This window comes from Styela clava, chromosome 2 (assembly GCF_964204865.1).
Source record: "Styela clava chromosome 2, kaStyClav1.hap1.2, whole genome shotgun sequence".
Lineage (NCBI taxonomy): Eukaryota > Metazoa > Chordata > Ascidiacea > Stolidobranchia > Styelidae > Styela > Styela clava.
In genome coordinates, this window is record NC_135251.1 from 12,002,713 (window position 1) to 12,018,588 (window position 15,876).

The 15,876-nt window shown below is 34.6% G+C and overlaps 2 protein-coding genes across 2 annotated transcripts; both read right to left on the bottom strand.

The window, feature by feature from the left end:
- Positions 1–2,975: 2,975 nt before the first annotated feature.
- Positions 2,976–11,388, bottom strand: LOC120336739 (tumor protein p63-regulated gene 1-like protein). The gene is made up of 5 exons (XM_039404496.2): positions 11,250–11,388; positions 10,631–10,725; positions 7,448–7,624; positions 6,614–6,773; positions 2,976–4,883 (listed from the first exon to the last, which is right to left on the bottom strand). Exons 1-5 carry the CDS (start codon positions 11,373–11,375, stop codon positions 4,716–4,718), a joined length of 726 nt encoding a protein of 241 aa, XP_039260430.2. The 5' UTR covers positions 11,376–11,388; the 3' UTR covers positions 2,976–4,715.
- A 30-nt stretch (positions 11,389–11,418) lies between these two features.
- LOC120336740 (E3 ubiquitin-protein ligase RNF185-like) lies at positions 11,419–14,627 on the bottom strand. Its single transcript, XM_039404497.2, has one exon. It carries the CDS (start codon positions 14,570–14,572, stop codon positions 14,012–14,014), a length of 561 nt encoding a protein of 186 aa, XP_039260431.2. The 5' UTR covers positions 14,573–14,627; the 3' UTR covers positions 11,419–14,011.
- Positions 14,628–15,876: the final 1,249 nt, after the last annotated feature.

Sequence of the window (15,876 nt, forward strand, 5' to 3'; positions counted from 1 at the left end):
TTCTTTCACAAGAAATTTGTCGCCTGTGTCACGCTTCCGCACTAGCAGAATTGATCAACAGCACGATTTATACTATTTATTACTTTGAGATCATATACCGTATTTGAATCATTATACGAAGACATCGAATCGAGGGCGCTTCGGAAGTATTCGTACGAAGATGACGCACAACCTGAACAACCCTAACCTGGTACAATACTATGTTCAGGTTGTGTGCCATCTTGGTACGAATACTTTGGGAGCACCGAATCGAGAACCAATTTTGAAGTGAGTTAAAATCAATTATACGTAAAGGACATTTGTGTTTTCAATGGTAATAATGCACGTCACTGTGACATAGTTTTTGGATGACGTAGCAAATGGGGGTTGGGACAGAAAAATTCCAAAATTGTTGAGCCGCGTCTCGACGTCTGCAAGAAGTACTTGTGATAATAATAATATACTATGCCCACTAGTTCTTCGTGACGAAATTTGCTTATCCCGGGATTCATTCACGTAACCCAACAATCACGAATGTTACGGATAGCGACTTTCGCATCAACCAAAAATAGATTGCAATCGCTTTATTAGAAGAGTTTTTCATAGAGGTAATCGCGAAAAAATTGATGACTTATTTAAAGAGCATAGGCTACTACGAGTTGTGGATTTAGCTAAATTCGAACTATGTACTATGATGTTCTCTTGTCACATTGGAGATCTTCCGTCCAGCCTGAACAGCCTGTTCCAAGCAAACCCAAATTCAAACAGCAGAAATAAAGATAATTTTTTTATTCCATTTGTCAGTAAAGTATTTCACAAGAATCAATCGCAGTATGTGGACCAAAAGCTTGGAATTCCCTACCCGATGACATCAAAAATTCAAAATCGAACTCAGAATTTCGTTCCAAACTTAAACAATATATATTATCATCATATTAGCAATTTTCTCTGCTTTGAACATGTTACTGTTTGGAGATTATTTTTTTAAGGTCAGTTCAACACTGAAAGGGAGAGCTGTTGATTATTTGGATTGAATGAACTATCAGGAAACTGTCCTCCTCTTCAGTCACCATAGACCAGCTGACAATTTCAATAACTCCACAGGATACTTCACCCGGATTCAATATAGAACAATGGACTGAATTAATAACTAGCACACCATTCTAATTTCATTATCATGCGTAATTAGACAACAACAAAAGCACAGCAATTTAGGTTATAGATAGAATGCTCAAATAGTAGGGAGTAGGGACAATGGTTTTTGTTTGAGTAGCATGCTGTTCAATTTATTTCCATTGTTGCTACCTATCACCGAATCACACTTTTTCTTCTGCTCATCCCAGGATACCATATAATTTTATTATTTTAATTTACATTGGAAAATCCATGACATGGTAAAATGGCTTCTCTTTATAACTTATCATTCCCTATCCCACTGTACCTTTATACCTTTCTAATCTTCTGGCTGAAATGCAACCATAATAGGTTTTGTGGAAATGCTTTTTATTAATTTTTTTTATTTCTTTTTTTTTGAAACTTCATTGTTTTTGGCTGAATCCAGAATTTCAAAAAAAACCTTATAATAGTGAGTCATTTGATACATACCTTTTTTATCATATTTCGCCAAAACCTGTAGGGTCACATTTTGGCCAGAACAGCCATAGACCACTTATAACACTGTCGCCCTTGAGTGGTGCATACCATATATGTACACACCCTTTAAACTTGACCATTCCCGCGTTTTATAGTATGTGGTATCATCACTCAATGGTATTGTACATTCATCTAAATTCTTAATTTTTTTTTTTAAAAATTTTTTTTATTACTATATTCATATGCATTGTGTTTCATGTTGTGTTGTGTCTCTATTTATAGATGTTGTTTTGTCTAACAAACTCCTTTGTACAAACAGTTTTGTACACTCCACCCATATCCCTGTTATCGCATCCACCCACCCTCCTCGCACAACTGCCTGTATAAAGGACCATATTGTACATATTTGATTTACCCTATTATAATTTATATAAATCAAAGGGGTGTATGCCGCACATCTGTGTTTTAGGCCAATATGGTCTTGTGCATACATCCCGTCTTCAGTATTTATAAGTACTTACTCTTTTATATTGCTTTTACGAGACGAATAAACATACATACATACAAGTCACAAAGCGAGTTCAATGACACAATACTAATATCTGAATCGTGAATTTGCGATGACCTTCACGATTAACGATGAACTTTCGCCCATCAACATATCAATTTCCCATCGGTATTTGGGAGCACTATTATACTTGAATAGGCCCGCTTCGCCACTCCCACAGACTTCGTTAATTATTTAGATCTCGAATATTAAACTTGACGTACGTATATATATATATATGATAAGTACCGAAGTATGAGAGCCGTACAGACAGACTTTGAAAATGTCACGCACACACAGACAGCCAAGGACGAAGCAATCCAAATCATCCAATTCATCGGTTGCATGAATCACGAAGCCTTATGAACACCGCGCTTCTACAAAAACTTCGGTTATATCAAATCTGCCTGCCAACGAACAATAATCTAAGACCTCGCTATCCGATAGGGATTTCATATTAAGCCTCTGAGGAAATCCGAAGAGGGAGTTTATCACATGCTGTCTGATTACTAGTGCCAGATAGGAAAAGAGTTCAACAGATTTTATTCCTTCAAGGGTTCATGGGCGCAAGCTGCAGAAACTACGACTCAAATATACACAAGGATTCCTATCAACCTTATATATATAGTAATTAATTTGTGTCTTACAAAAATTTATAAATCACAGCATAAGCAATTGACGGGAAATCGGTAAACCGGCTGGCACAGAAACGAAACGATTCAGGACCGACTATTCAATTCTCATGACGCATTGCCGGAAACGACATCAATTCAGTTAACAGAGTTAAGCCTGCTTATTCACTGCGTTGATTTCGAACCCTCACTATCAAAGTTACAATTTTCAAATAACAAATCGATTTTACGGAACTTCAAATATATTTAAATTCAAACCAAACACCAAATACATGCGATAATACTATCAGCTTTGAAACTTTTTGTGCCAAACAAAATCCAGATAACTATTAATGAAACTTGAATGAAAATATTGCTCCAGAAAAGTACAAGATACTGCATGTATATATAACATTGAAGTATGATCTGGAATATATATATAAGTAAACTTGGAACAGCACATAACAAGCTAGCAATAAATTAAGTACAGTTTGTTTGATTTTCATTCTGCTATTGCTATGGCATGCAGAAGTACAATTTCTTTCCAATAAGCTAAGAACAGTAAACATATATATCCAATGTCTGTCAAGAGAATGTACTTTGTGTGGGAGCCAGGATCTAATTGTCGTCACACAGTTGTCCAAATTTCTGCTTAACATTACAATCATAAATTGTAAGTGGTAATATACAGAGATGTACCGCCAATATATTGAAAAAGAAACCAAAAACTGCTTGCCCGACCTGATGAAAAATTCAAAAACATCTATCCCATAAGATTTTAATCAGCTTTGGAGTGTAAAGAATTGTTTTAAATTTTGCGAGTTTGAAAAGGGCATAATCAAAATATGATAGATCGATCGAAAATTCAACAAAAAATCAATGTCAGGAATATGGAACATTCAGCAAAAACAAAAAGTATTCAATCGAGTCTGTATTGGTTAAAACTTGGTATCCAAATGTACATAAAAGATGGGTGAATGTCATAAAAAACATTCTTCTGATAGGATTTACATATTTATCCCGGGGAGAGGAAAGTAGATAAGACTGCTTAATCATGTGACGAACCACGGCCTCTCGTCCGGTTATTAGTCCATGTATGGGATTAGTTAGCCAGGTATTTGTTTTCAGATGCATGGCTTGACTTCTATTGGAAATCATATCGAGTTGGCGTTTCATGTAGGCCCAAAGTAGCCCAGTAGCCATTTGAAGTTTTGTTTTTAAATAAATCTTTACTGCTTAGAGCGCTAGTAATCTTTTACTTAGAAAATATAATATTATAAGAAAAATGAAATCTGTGTACAGAATAGCATGCTTATAATAAGGTATAAGATTTCCTCAAAATTCAAATTTGAAGTTAACATTTGTTTAAGGGAATAAAGTACCACAAATTCATCAGAAACGAGCATCAAAATGACAGAAGCCAGTAACAGTTGTTAAGTTATCAATCACTATTAGATAATTACTATTTTACCAGTAGGTACTCATTTGGGAGAGACATTATTTTTTCAACTACAGGTACTATAGAAAAAGGGGAGCTATTTAAAATGACTTGCAAACCTGCAATCAATTTCAAACTTCACAAAATTTTTTTTATAAGGATCAATGAGTCTGAAAATTGATAAGCTAACTATGTTTTTCCTTACGGTAGACGTAGAACATACCAGCACATGGACTTGGCATTGATTAGTACGTGGAGGAGTCGCATAAATCGCGACAAAATAATAAGATGAGGAGAGTATTGATGGTTTTCGCTTTCTTTCGATGCTCATAGCAATTTAAACTATACAAATATAGTGAAAAGAGAAAAGAAAAGTGCAAAGTCATGAACAATAATAATTAATAATAATAACCATATTACACAGGTATATATACATTATGTCGAATCATAACCTAGAATATATTAGTCGGCTATATTTCCCAACCAAGATTCAATTACGCATGACAATGATCAAAATCAAGAAATGACTGAAGATTATGTTCTTGTTTTAAAAGCTAACACCACCACGCTCTCTGGAGAACCCAAGCCTGCTTTGGTTGTGAACGTAAGATGCGAATCCAGCGTAAGATTCAATAATGATGGGTTGGTTGTCAATGTATTTGATATTCGGGACTTTCTCCAATGCTTGTTTCAAGCCAGAGAGGAATGATTGCACCTGGAAATATTAAAAAAAAATCTCTCAGTGAAGCGTTCTAATTCTTGTTCGTCAAGGGCCAAGGCAAATGAATCCACTAACACACATTTCAGCACTCCAAAAGTGTGTTGTGTGCAACAGTATGGAGGTAACAAATTTTGTTTGCCTACTTTACACCAAGTTGTGTAAAGGGACTGAAGCCTACATGGTCAGCGGGTATATTCACTTGGCTAACACAGACAGTCCCCGAACTCGTGATAGAACTAAAATAAGGAAAATCGGAATAAAATTATGGCCTAAGCCTAACCTAGTATACATACTACAGGAGTACACACATTTCTCCGCCAGTGAGGAGTTCCGCCCAAGGGAAAAACTTGCTTTGTATTTGCTGTAGTACTACCGATATTATTTAGTTTTATATCATCACTATATGACTTTAATTCATGAACACATAAAATATTAAACTGTACAAAAGAGGGAGTGCGATAACACTACCTAAGGCTCTATTTGAAGATTAAATAATTTACTTTTTAATACTTTTCAAGCATAGTGGGGAAGGAATAAGGATTTCCCAAGTAGACGATGGGAGGAATATAACAAAAAAATGGGATTTACTGCACTAACACAAATGCAAAGAGAAAAGCAGTAGGTATTTGTTTTTCTACACAATTTATTTATACACCTTATGTTGCATCCAATGTTAGATAAGGAACTACTATGGTTTGCAAGGATCAGAATCTTTTGGGTTTGAAATTGCCAACCTAGTTAATTACACTCAGGACCTGAGATTTTAACCTGCCATGCCATCATATAGAAGCATAACACGCTATCCATTATGCCATGGGTTCCCAAAGTGTTCCATACTGAGCCCTAGATGCTCCGTGGGAGTAATCTAGTCCCTAGCGCACTGGTTCTCAACCAGTTGTCCATGGCCCACTGCTGGGCCACAGAAGGATTTTGAGGTAGGCCACAGGACTATTAATTTATTTATATAACAATAGTTAGCAATTTATTTATTTATTATTAATTTATTTAATTTATTTATATATTATATATATTATATATATATATAATTATATATATTATATATAATTAATTTATTTATATAACAATAGTTAACAATTGTAGCAGCAATCAATGACGATGCTGTTTTCTGCTACTGAGTGGTAATTTCCATTGTAGTTCTAAACGTTATCTGCAGAAACATCTTGATTTTCTTGAAGTTTTCCCCTTGCAATAAAAAGTTTAATGGGCCACAAGAATTTTTGGGCAACAAAAATGAGCCACGAAGAAAACAAAAGTTGAGAACAGGCCTAGCAGCTCCGCAAGCTATTTCTTTACTTATTAAAACACAGAATATTTTTTAAATACAAAGCAGCAAATACATACGAGTCATCAAATAAATTAGGTTGAATGTGTTATGCTTCATTTGAGAACATTAGATTTATACAAAAACAATCCAAGTTGGTGATATGTACAGAACCTGCTCATCAGACTTCCCAACAGATTATTAAAAATATTATTTAAAATATCTAAACTATGAATTGTTAAAATAACAGTAATGTTTTTTCATCTCCAGCTTAACAATGTCAGCCATCATTAAATAGGATTAGTAACCTCGCAGACACAGTCAATTTCTGAATGCTATCTATACAAAAAATTTTTTTAGAATGCGACCCTTGTTGAATAACTTTACTCAGCCCCAAGGGATAGCAAAGTTGACCAAAATTAATCTTTTTGCTAAAACTTACGTCATACGCTTCTTTTGTCTCGAGATCTGGTAAGGCCAACACAGGATGAGATGTAAAAGTTGAAAATGGTATGTCTGTGTTGAGTGGGTTCCATTTCTGATACCACGGTTGGTTATCCATCGTTCCCCATGTTATTCGAACCCCTTTATACAGGCGAGGACTGAATAACAAAAAGTTTTAGCATTTACAACCAAATTTTGGTGCTCCAGAAGTGTGTGTACCAATATGGAGGTAACTAATTTTGTTCGCCTACTTTACATCAAGTTGTGTAAAGAGACTGAAACCTATGGGCAGGGGTATATTTACTTGGCTAACACAGACAGTCCCCGAACTCGTAATAGTACTATAATAAGAAAAATCCAAATAAAATTATGGTCTAACCCTAACCTGGGACACACACTTTGAAAGTACCCAAATTTATATATAAAGTAATTTGCATTCAACATTTTATTGTATCCATTCAGAATTATATTTGCTGAGCTTTGAATGCATAGCAAAAATTTCGAAGGCAAACACAGTCAATATTGACAATGTAGAAATGGTTCTGCAAATACATGACATATAAATGCGCAGATCATTACCATCAAAAGACAACTGTCGCTTCAAACACATGTCAAAGTTGTAAATACTAGAGCCCCAAAATTGGAGGATAACCAAACTGAAACAGGGTACCATCATACACAATCAGAAGTTGAAGTGTTATTTTATTATTAAATGAATTTTCTCCATTTTTGTAGATTTAAAAAATCACGACTTCTGTTTTCTGTGTCACCCTGTAACTAAAAATTCAAAAGCTGAATAAATCTTAAAAAACCACTCTTAATTATTACTTACACAGAAACAGAATTGGGTGGATAATCGAAATTGCCGTTATGAACTTCTTTCAGCTGTTTCAGCGCAATTCTCTGGATAGAGGCGAGCTTCATCGCCACATAATCATATTTGCAAATTATTATGTTGTTCTCGCAAAGTATAACCAGTCGTTCTTTGTCCCGATTCCAAGACGATATTCTGAAAAATAAAAAAGATGCTTTCCGAATATACATTGAGAGTCAAGAGTAAAAGTAATAGAGATGTACTGTAGTACTGTAATCAATTTTCTTTCTGATAGCGATCTGATACCAACAAAAAGGCGCCAATTTTTAAAATTGTTATTATTAATGTTCCGATATGGTAATATCCCAATAATATGTAATTAACATCGTTCATGAATGTACGGGACAGACAGGAGAAAATATTTGTTTTCGAGCAGTATGTATTCAGTATTCACAGTGAATATTGTTTGGACTAGAGCAGGGGTTCCCAAGCTTTTTTCAGGACGACCCCAAACTATATATTTTTCAATAAACTTCTGAAGCTTCTTTCACTGGACTTTTGAGTTTGGTCATGTGCTGGTGTTAAGTAAAATAAGCTAAAACCAAACAGTGATGTCACAATAAGCATCTACATTTTCTATCTATAGCATAAGCATAGAGCGATGCCTATGGGTCTGTTTTACAAGGAGCCATGGTAAAAACTGCTAAATTTAACATGGTTTGTCAAATCATATTTGTTTTGTACGTCCATCCTCTACCATATCTCAGCGACCCCATGACCTGTTTGCGACTCGACCTACTTATCACTTCGAGCCAATTTGGGGTCGCGACCCCTGGTTTGGGAACCCCTGGACTAGAGGAACAGATATTCCAGAAAAAGAGATCGTCCAACTTCAAATCAGAATTTGTGATTCAAATGCATAAATGATGTTTTGCTAGATGCACTACTAATAGTTTAATAAAATAAGCTACTCAATTTGCTTCGTAAAATGCATTTTAACTTTGTCTGTGTGCAGAATTGCATCTCAGCAAATTGAAGCAGACATTTCGTTGTGCATAGGTGCCAAGAATTGTGGTATTCCATTAGAAAACCCATAGCGGGCCGGCTACCATACATGATGAACTACGGTACTTATATTTTCATTCATTTAGGAGCAATCACTCACCATACTACCGTAAAGATTAATGAGAAGGTAAAAATATAAAACAATAGTTAGATTGGTAGCTTCAAATGAGATATATAATATAACCATGAAAGTCCATGATCATGCAAAAACAGGCGTTGTATAATTGTATAGTTCTTAAACACGCGTGACATTAATCATGGTGCATGGATATTTGCTGAATAATGAATAAAAGTTAATCAGGGACATGAGGTGCTGACATCCAAACGGTGACGCAGTATGCGATTATTGATTACAATTGACTATAAGCCGTATGAAATAAGGCATTCATATGAATCATATTACGACTACAAACTTTTAATATTAAAATGATACTAAACAGCTTTTTAATAACATAAGACAGGGGTGGGCACAATTTTTTAGTATAAGAGCCGCATGCTGCAAGTCAGAACTTTTAAAGAGCCGCAGAATTTGTGAATTTATTAATATTATCGAAATACTATGAACAGAAAAGAAATTCACACAAGAGTCTAATAACAATAAATAGATAAACAAGGCAACTCTGTTTTCATCTTCGTATTTTCGTTTTTTTAATTTTGGACACATCGCACAGTAACTTAGCGGCAATCAAGCTGCAATACCGCCGACGCATCAATAAACATTGACCATTGTGACGAAAGATTTGCTGACTCGACTGACTTAAATTCAACGCTACAGCGATTTTCATACTAAAACATAACTTCTTAATAACGACTTTTGATAAATTAAAAGAGTTTACATTAAAGTTTTTCTCTTAGTTAAAATTTGGATAAAAATTTATGTTAGCTAGAAGAGCCGCACAAAAAGTCTGGTGAGCCGCGGTGTGCCCACCCCTGACATAAGATATACTTTCACAATGGAAAAGGTAAAGCATTATTAGCTTATGCTGTTTCAATTTTGTTTCGTTTGGACATGTGAGGAGTGAAAAGTAATTGGTTGCTTTAGACCAGTGGTTTCCAACATTTTTGGTGGAGAGGGATCTCATGAAAGGGTCCAGAGGCTCGGGGAACTACTGTCCACTAGTTTAATTGCCGTATGCGAAAAACATCATTTGAATAATAAAATAAACTGTAAATATATATGAAAGCAAACCTAATACTGGCAAAACAAAACAAGTTTAATTATAGTGGCAAAGGTATTTTATTATATTTAAACGATATACATAGGCAATATTTAATAATGAATGGAAACTTGTGGAACTGCGGACTGTGCTGGCGAAACCCTGGCGTTCTTCGTAACCCCGGCTGAAAGCCACTGTTCTATAGTATAGAAGCATACAGTTGAATCATGCATAAATTTCGGTTTGGTTGGTTACCAGACCTAGTCGAATATGTGAACAGATAGCCAGCTCCATTCTTTTAAAATGTGGAAAATTTCTGTCGGCACTATGTGCCGAATAATAGAAATTATGGCAATCAAAACCAAAGAATCACAAGAAAATACCACTTGGAATAAGGGTGGGTTTCATCATTAGTATATATGTATTTGCAATGTGACTATTTGTGAAATTGTAAACACAAAAATGATCTTGAAAGTACTGCCAGAAGCAAACTGGAATACTAATGGCATATCTATAAAGTATTACCATGCAAATAATGAATTGATTTTCTAATCAATTAGAGTGAAAACCCTTCACCAAACTCAACTGTATAATAGGCTACACAAATTATTGTCATGTGTTACATCATTTGGCGCTCCAGAAGTGTGCATACCAATATGGAGGTAACTAATTTTGTTCGCCTACTTTACATCAAATTGCATAACGGGACGGTAGCCTATGGGTAGGGGGTATATTTACTTGGCTAACACAGACAGTTCTCGAACTCGTAATAGAACAAAAGTAGGGAAAATCAGAATAAAATTATGCCCTGCCCCTAACCCTAACGTGGTACACTCACGACGGGAGTACCCATCATTGAACTTGAAATAAACTAACAAAACTAAGTATAATACCCATGCACTATTGATAATAACAATCATACAATGTAAGTATTGATAAGCAATTTGGTAATATACAGTTAATTATTTAACATATTTACTCTGTTAGAAGCCATCTTCCAAGGACCAATCCATCAATTTCTTGATTCAACTGTTGGTTTTTCACATCTTCCACTGCCATGTCCAGATTATTGCCCTATGGACAAGATAAATGTTTTAGTTAATTATTAAAATAGTAAATGTGGGCTTAGAATAATGATGGTTCTTTTATGCATAGTATATTCAAAAACTTATACAATTTGGTCATTTTTTTTGGATTTTTTCTAATTACTCAAGTAACAAGAAATGAAAATTCACTAATAATAGAACATTTATGAATCAGGCCTACATTGCTTTTGATTTGTTAACAAGTCTTATGATTAAATCAAAGAAAGTCTCTCACGCAAAATTGAGACATGGTCATGATTAAGGATGTTGCTAACTTGCTATCACAGAGTTTAATATTTCGAAATTTCAACTCGCAAATAATTTTGATCCTAAATAAGATATGTTACGGTAAATAAAAATCATGGTGCATGAAGAGAAAAGCAAAATTTTAGCATAAAATTGGTAAATTTTACATTTGAAACAGTAATTTTCATATCTGAATTTAAAAAATGTTAATAACTATAATAATGAAAAAGTATGCTGAAGCCAATATACCGGGAGGTAACAACCTACCCTTGTCGCAAAAAATTTGTCTGCAACATGGTGTGTAACAATTCCTCCTCCTGGTACGGTTTCTCCATTCGGCATAACAGTCACCAAGTCTGGATTATGTGTGGTATGGTCGACAGGCTCTTGCATTTTTGTATTTTATCGATCAATTTTAAAAGTAATAATTATGAACCTATACACAAAACAAAAGAGTGACAATTGGACAATCTGGGAGAAAGCAAAAACGAAATTTTATGGACTGAAAGAGTATCAATCCTGCAATGATAGACATTTATTATAAAATCGACACTTCATTATTTGAATGCAACAATTCTAATTTCTATACATACACCAGGGGGTGCAGCCAGGATTTTTTACCGGGGGGGGGGGGTCACATTGGCATTAAAAATGCAACAAAGGTACAATGCACGGCTCAAACTGAGAATTGTGTGTCGTTACCGGCGGAACGCCATTGAATATATTCCAGTATTGCTTGTAACTCGCCTCGCAGAAATTAAAAATTACATTGCATCAAAAAAATCTTCAAACGGGGAGGTTGGGGGTTATGACCCACGTAACCACCTCCCACTAGCTTCTCCCTGACATACACTACAATCTGTAATAAGCAAGTTCGCACAAATTCAATGAGCATTAGTTAAATAAAACATTGCACAACAAATCTACTCTTAATGTAATATGAAAATGAATTGCATGGTAGCAAACCCAGTATTACCTTATGAACATATAATTCTGTACTTTCATAACAACATTTATCAAAAAAAAAATAATAAAAAACATGAACAGTATTATTATGTTATTCAGTCACAGATAATAACAGCACAGCAAGCATGAAATAGTCCTTATGCGAAATAATAGAAACATCAAAATATACTTGAACACCCTTCCGTTTACTATAACACTTGAAGATACTTTGTGTGAACCAAGGCAGAGGAGCCGTAACATTATGTTAGAGGTAAAGCTAAGCTTACCATAATTGGCTACCCAAAATTTTAGTGGCTTCAGCTCCTAATTATTTATCACATTTATACTTCTTACTCTTACAAATAACAATATTTTTAAAATTCAATTTCTAATATTAATTCAAAGTTCCGAGTTGAACTTGAGATTGATTTGCGTTGATATTTTATGGTAGTGATCAAAACAAAAAACACCAGTGGGTAGGAAGCTGGAGCCCAGCCCTGACGTGAAAAATTATCTCAGTTCTGTGTGAACCACATTGAATAATTTAGCAGTTAGCAACAATCGTTAAACTGCTAGATAAATTCCAGTTACCACCCATACATCTGTTTCAGTAATTCATCAGTCCCGGTTTGTATATTTCTTCCTACTCAGAAAAGACATGATGCAATCCATAAAAAGGCCTAACTTCAAAATAGCTAATCCATGCTAGATGCTATATTAAATCTGACCAGGTAATGGATTAGGATTTTCTGTTATGATTAACACTGACATTTGAAAATCATTACAACCAGGGCTGGCCAAAAACGAATAGCCTACCATTTGCCTACACAAAGTTCTGGATGAATTTAATTTACATATTCCCTATTGATCTCTATCATTCCTATTTATATGGATACAAAAGTTCAAATGACAAATAAAAGTGTTTTCACAAAAAAATAGAGATTTAACTTTTATTTTTTAATGTTCTCTTTTATTAAAGTGATATTGGTCTGATAATATTCGAATCGTTTTCAATCTCCTTTATGCCAAATCAGATGAACAATAAAATTGAACTAATACAAAGCAATTATGATGAGCTAGCGGTATATAATCAATACACACCGAACATTTCCTATTCATTAGGACAGAGACATACAATGAATAAAAATCGCACAATCTGGAATTCTAGTGAAATATACCCATGAATCTTATATGGTTTTTGTGAAAACGAAAAATTAATCGTAAACAGAGAAAGTGAAACAGAGAAATTGATAATGTGACAATCACTCTACAAATTCATGACTTTTTTCAATATCATGAGTTAATCTATAATTCCTATTTATATGATTACATGGGTCAAGTACCAAATAAAAGTGTTTCAAAAGGTTCCGATAAAAATAGGGTTCCAAAAGACTCAACAGAGAAAACAAAAGTTCAGCAAATCGATGTACATGTACACTTTGTGTCGAATTGCGATAGTAGTAGTAGTTTTTCTTAAGCACTATGAAGTATGAATAATATGAAACCGTTAGCTAATTGAAAAATTTGATTTGTAGGTTTTTTTTATCAAACACAAATCCAAAAATAAAGATTTGCTGTTCAATGCAAAGTTGATCGAAGAATGTGTTTGACTTAATTAACAATCAATAACAAAAAAGCACAAGGTAATAAACAACATATTTCGTATCAGCTATGTACATTAATAAAAATCGAACCCCACTGTAACTACGGTAGTTAAAAAATAATTTACGCCAAGTGACGACTATGAAGCACTATACACCATGCAAGACACTGCCTACTTTTAATATCAGATTCTCAGTTGGAGCTAGTTAACCCTAGTGTATGTTATCATTGTATGAAGCAACTCTTATCAATATGTCAATATTTTCAATTACTCGACTTCTATTTTCATTTTTTATTTCACATAATGCATAGCTATTATTATTACGTAAATAATTATAAAGTTCTCAGATTTTAATAAATGAATGTCCTTTACAATTATTCTATTTTAACATAAAATTCTTCAAAATATTTAAAAAAGTGCGGTCGTTTTTTCCCAGACTTACCGTTATAAATTAATTACGATTAAACTGACAATCACAATCTCATGCATATAATAACCAGAACATTAATATACAAGCAATTCCAAGGAAGATTCTCGACAGCATTTGTTCATCTTGATAATTAGGGTTATCTGGCCTCGGAGGGGGAGGTCGGCCGTCATTTATGTTAAAAAACGTTCCGAAAAGTCCAAAGGGAAAAGCACCAATACCGAATGACATCTGAAATCCGCCATCACCAAAATTAAATCCGTGAAATCCATTCCTATTTTCTGGCTCTGGTCTCTGAGCTTGTGGCCTTTTAGGAATCTTATTCCGTGGATCTTCCTGCTTGGTGCTACCTCGTCCGTAAAGAGGAATAACTTTGTCTCTATCGATTCCAGCTTTGCATACTGGGCATTCCTGTCGATGTGGTCTTGTTTCCAACCATTGAAGAAGACATGGCCAACAGAATAAGTGTCCACATAAACTAATGACAGCATCATTAGCTTCATCTAAACATATATTGCATTCAAATTGGCTGTTTTTATTCGCAGAAGCATTAGATGGTTCACTCGATGAATTTTCTCCATTTACTTCTTCGGATTTTGGTGTAGACTCGGCCATTGATATGTAATGTTCAGAAAGTTCTAAGTAATTAGTTTGATTCTGTCGAAAATATTAAGATGATTATGAAATGTCGTAACCTAAGCATTCGTTTTTAATAATATTTGTTCACAGTAAAAAAAAAGTAAACCTAATCATTTGCAAAAATTTACTCCTAAGTAAAGTCAAGAAAAACGACACTCATATAGATGAAAATACATAAAGTTTTTTGCTCTTGTCGCTGTGTTTAATCTTTGGCCATTTCGCTCATTTTAATGCGCATAGCCGCATTCTCTTCTCTTGCCTGATTTGAAACGTACACATTTTAGATTAAAATGGTGTTGTTAATGGAAGTGGTCATGTTTGCTCACTCAAAGGTAATAAATTAATTGAAACATGCGCGCACATACATACATCTATACATACAGACATACAATCACGCAGACAAAATAAAATCAGAAGGGAAAAAAAAAGAAAAACATTAGACCGCCATCGGGTGCGAATGTGGTATTAAACAGTGGAGTACCGGAGTAAGAAATTTCAAGACTAAAACTTGGAAAACCGGACAAACAGGATTGAATACAGACTAGCTTGTATATCATTTATACATTGGAGCTGCTTTAAAAAGATTTGCGTTGATCATTTGTTGACAGCAAGCTCCGGAATGTTGGACTTTGCTAAGACTAAAACATTTACTCCAATTTCTACGTATTCGAACCAATTTTGTAACATACAGACATACGAAGCAACGCCCAAAACTAGTTTTCATGTTTGTTGTTTAGCTTTATTTGTTTACAAAAAACAGCAGCTAATCAATTATTTGTTATTATTGGTATTCACATTTCGGCACAGGCACCGTCACATAACTATTTGTTTTTATATTCTACACAGCTTTCACTCATCAAAATTAGTAAGCTTCGCCCGTGAAATTCATTTTCTGGTGATCATGTACTTCGTTCATTAATTTATTCTAGTATGATTGTCATGATGTGTAATCATTTTCCTGTTTTGCCCATTTTCCCGACCTTCCAGTTGCCCTTGTCTGTGTTTTGTTATTTTAATTTGTGTTGTAGACGAAAGATCGAAATAAGGATAGGATTCACATATTTATCTCGGGAGAGAGGAAAGGAAACAAGACGGCTAATCATATGGCGAACCACGGCAGCACGGCCTCTCGTCCGGTTACCAGTCCAGGTCGGGTATGGGATTAGTTAGCCAGTTATTTTGTTTTCGAAGCATGGATTTGATGATGAAGGAAGCCAGGAAGCAGTAAACGACCAGCGGTTACGTGAACCACCCTATGGCGGTGAGGAGTCCAGCAATCC

What these genes read in the sequence shown, in the direction of transcription:
- LOC120336739 (XM_039404496.2), bottom strand. Translation starts at nt 11,375, where the DNA reads ATGCAAGAGCCTGTCGACCATACCACACATAATCCAGACTTGGTGACT. An exon ending in GGAAGATGGCTTCTAACAGA is followed by an intron (nt 7,625 to 10,630) that starts GTAAATATGTTA and finishes TTTATTTTTCAG; the next exon opens with AATATCGTCTTGGAATCGGG. An exon ending in AGACAAAAGAAGCGTATGAC is followed by an intron (nt 4,884 to 6,613) that starts GTAAGTTTTAGC and finishes TAATATTTCCAG; the next exon opens with GTGCAATCATTCCTCTCTGG.
- LOC120336740 (XM_039404497.2), bottom strand. Translation starts at nt 14,572, where the DNA reads ATGGCCGAGTCTACACCAAAATCCGAAGAAGTAAATGGAGAAAATTCA.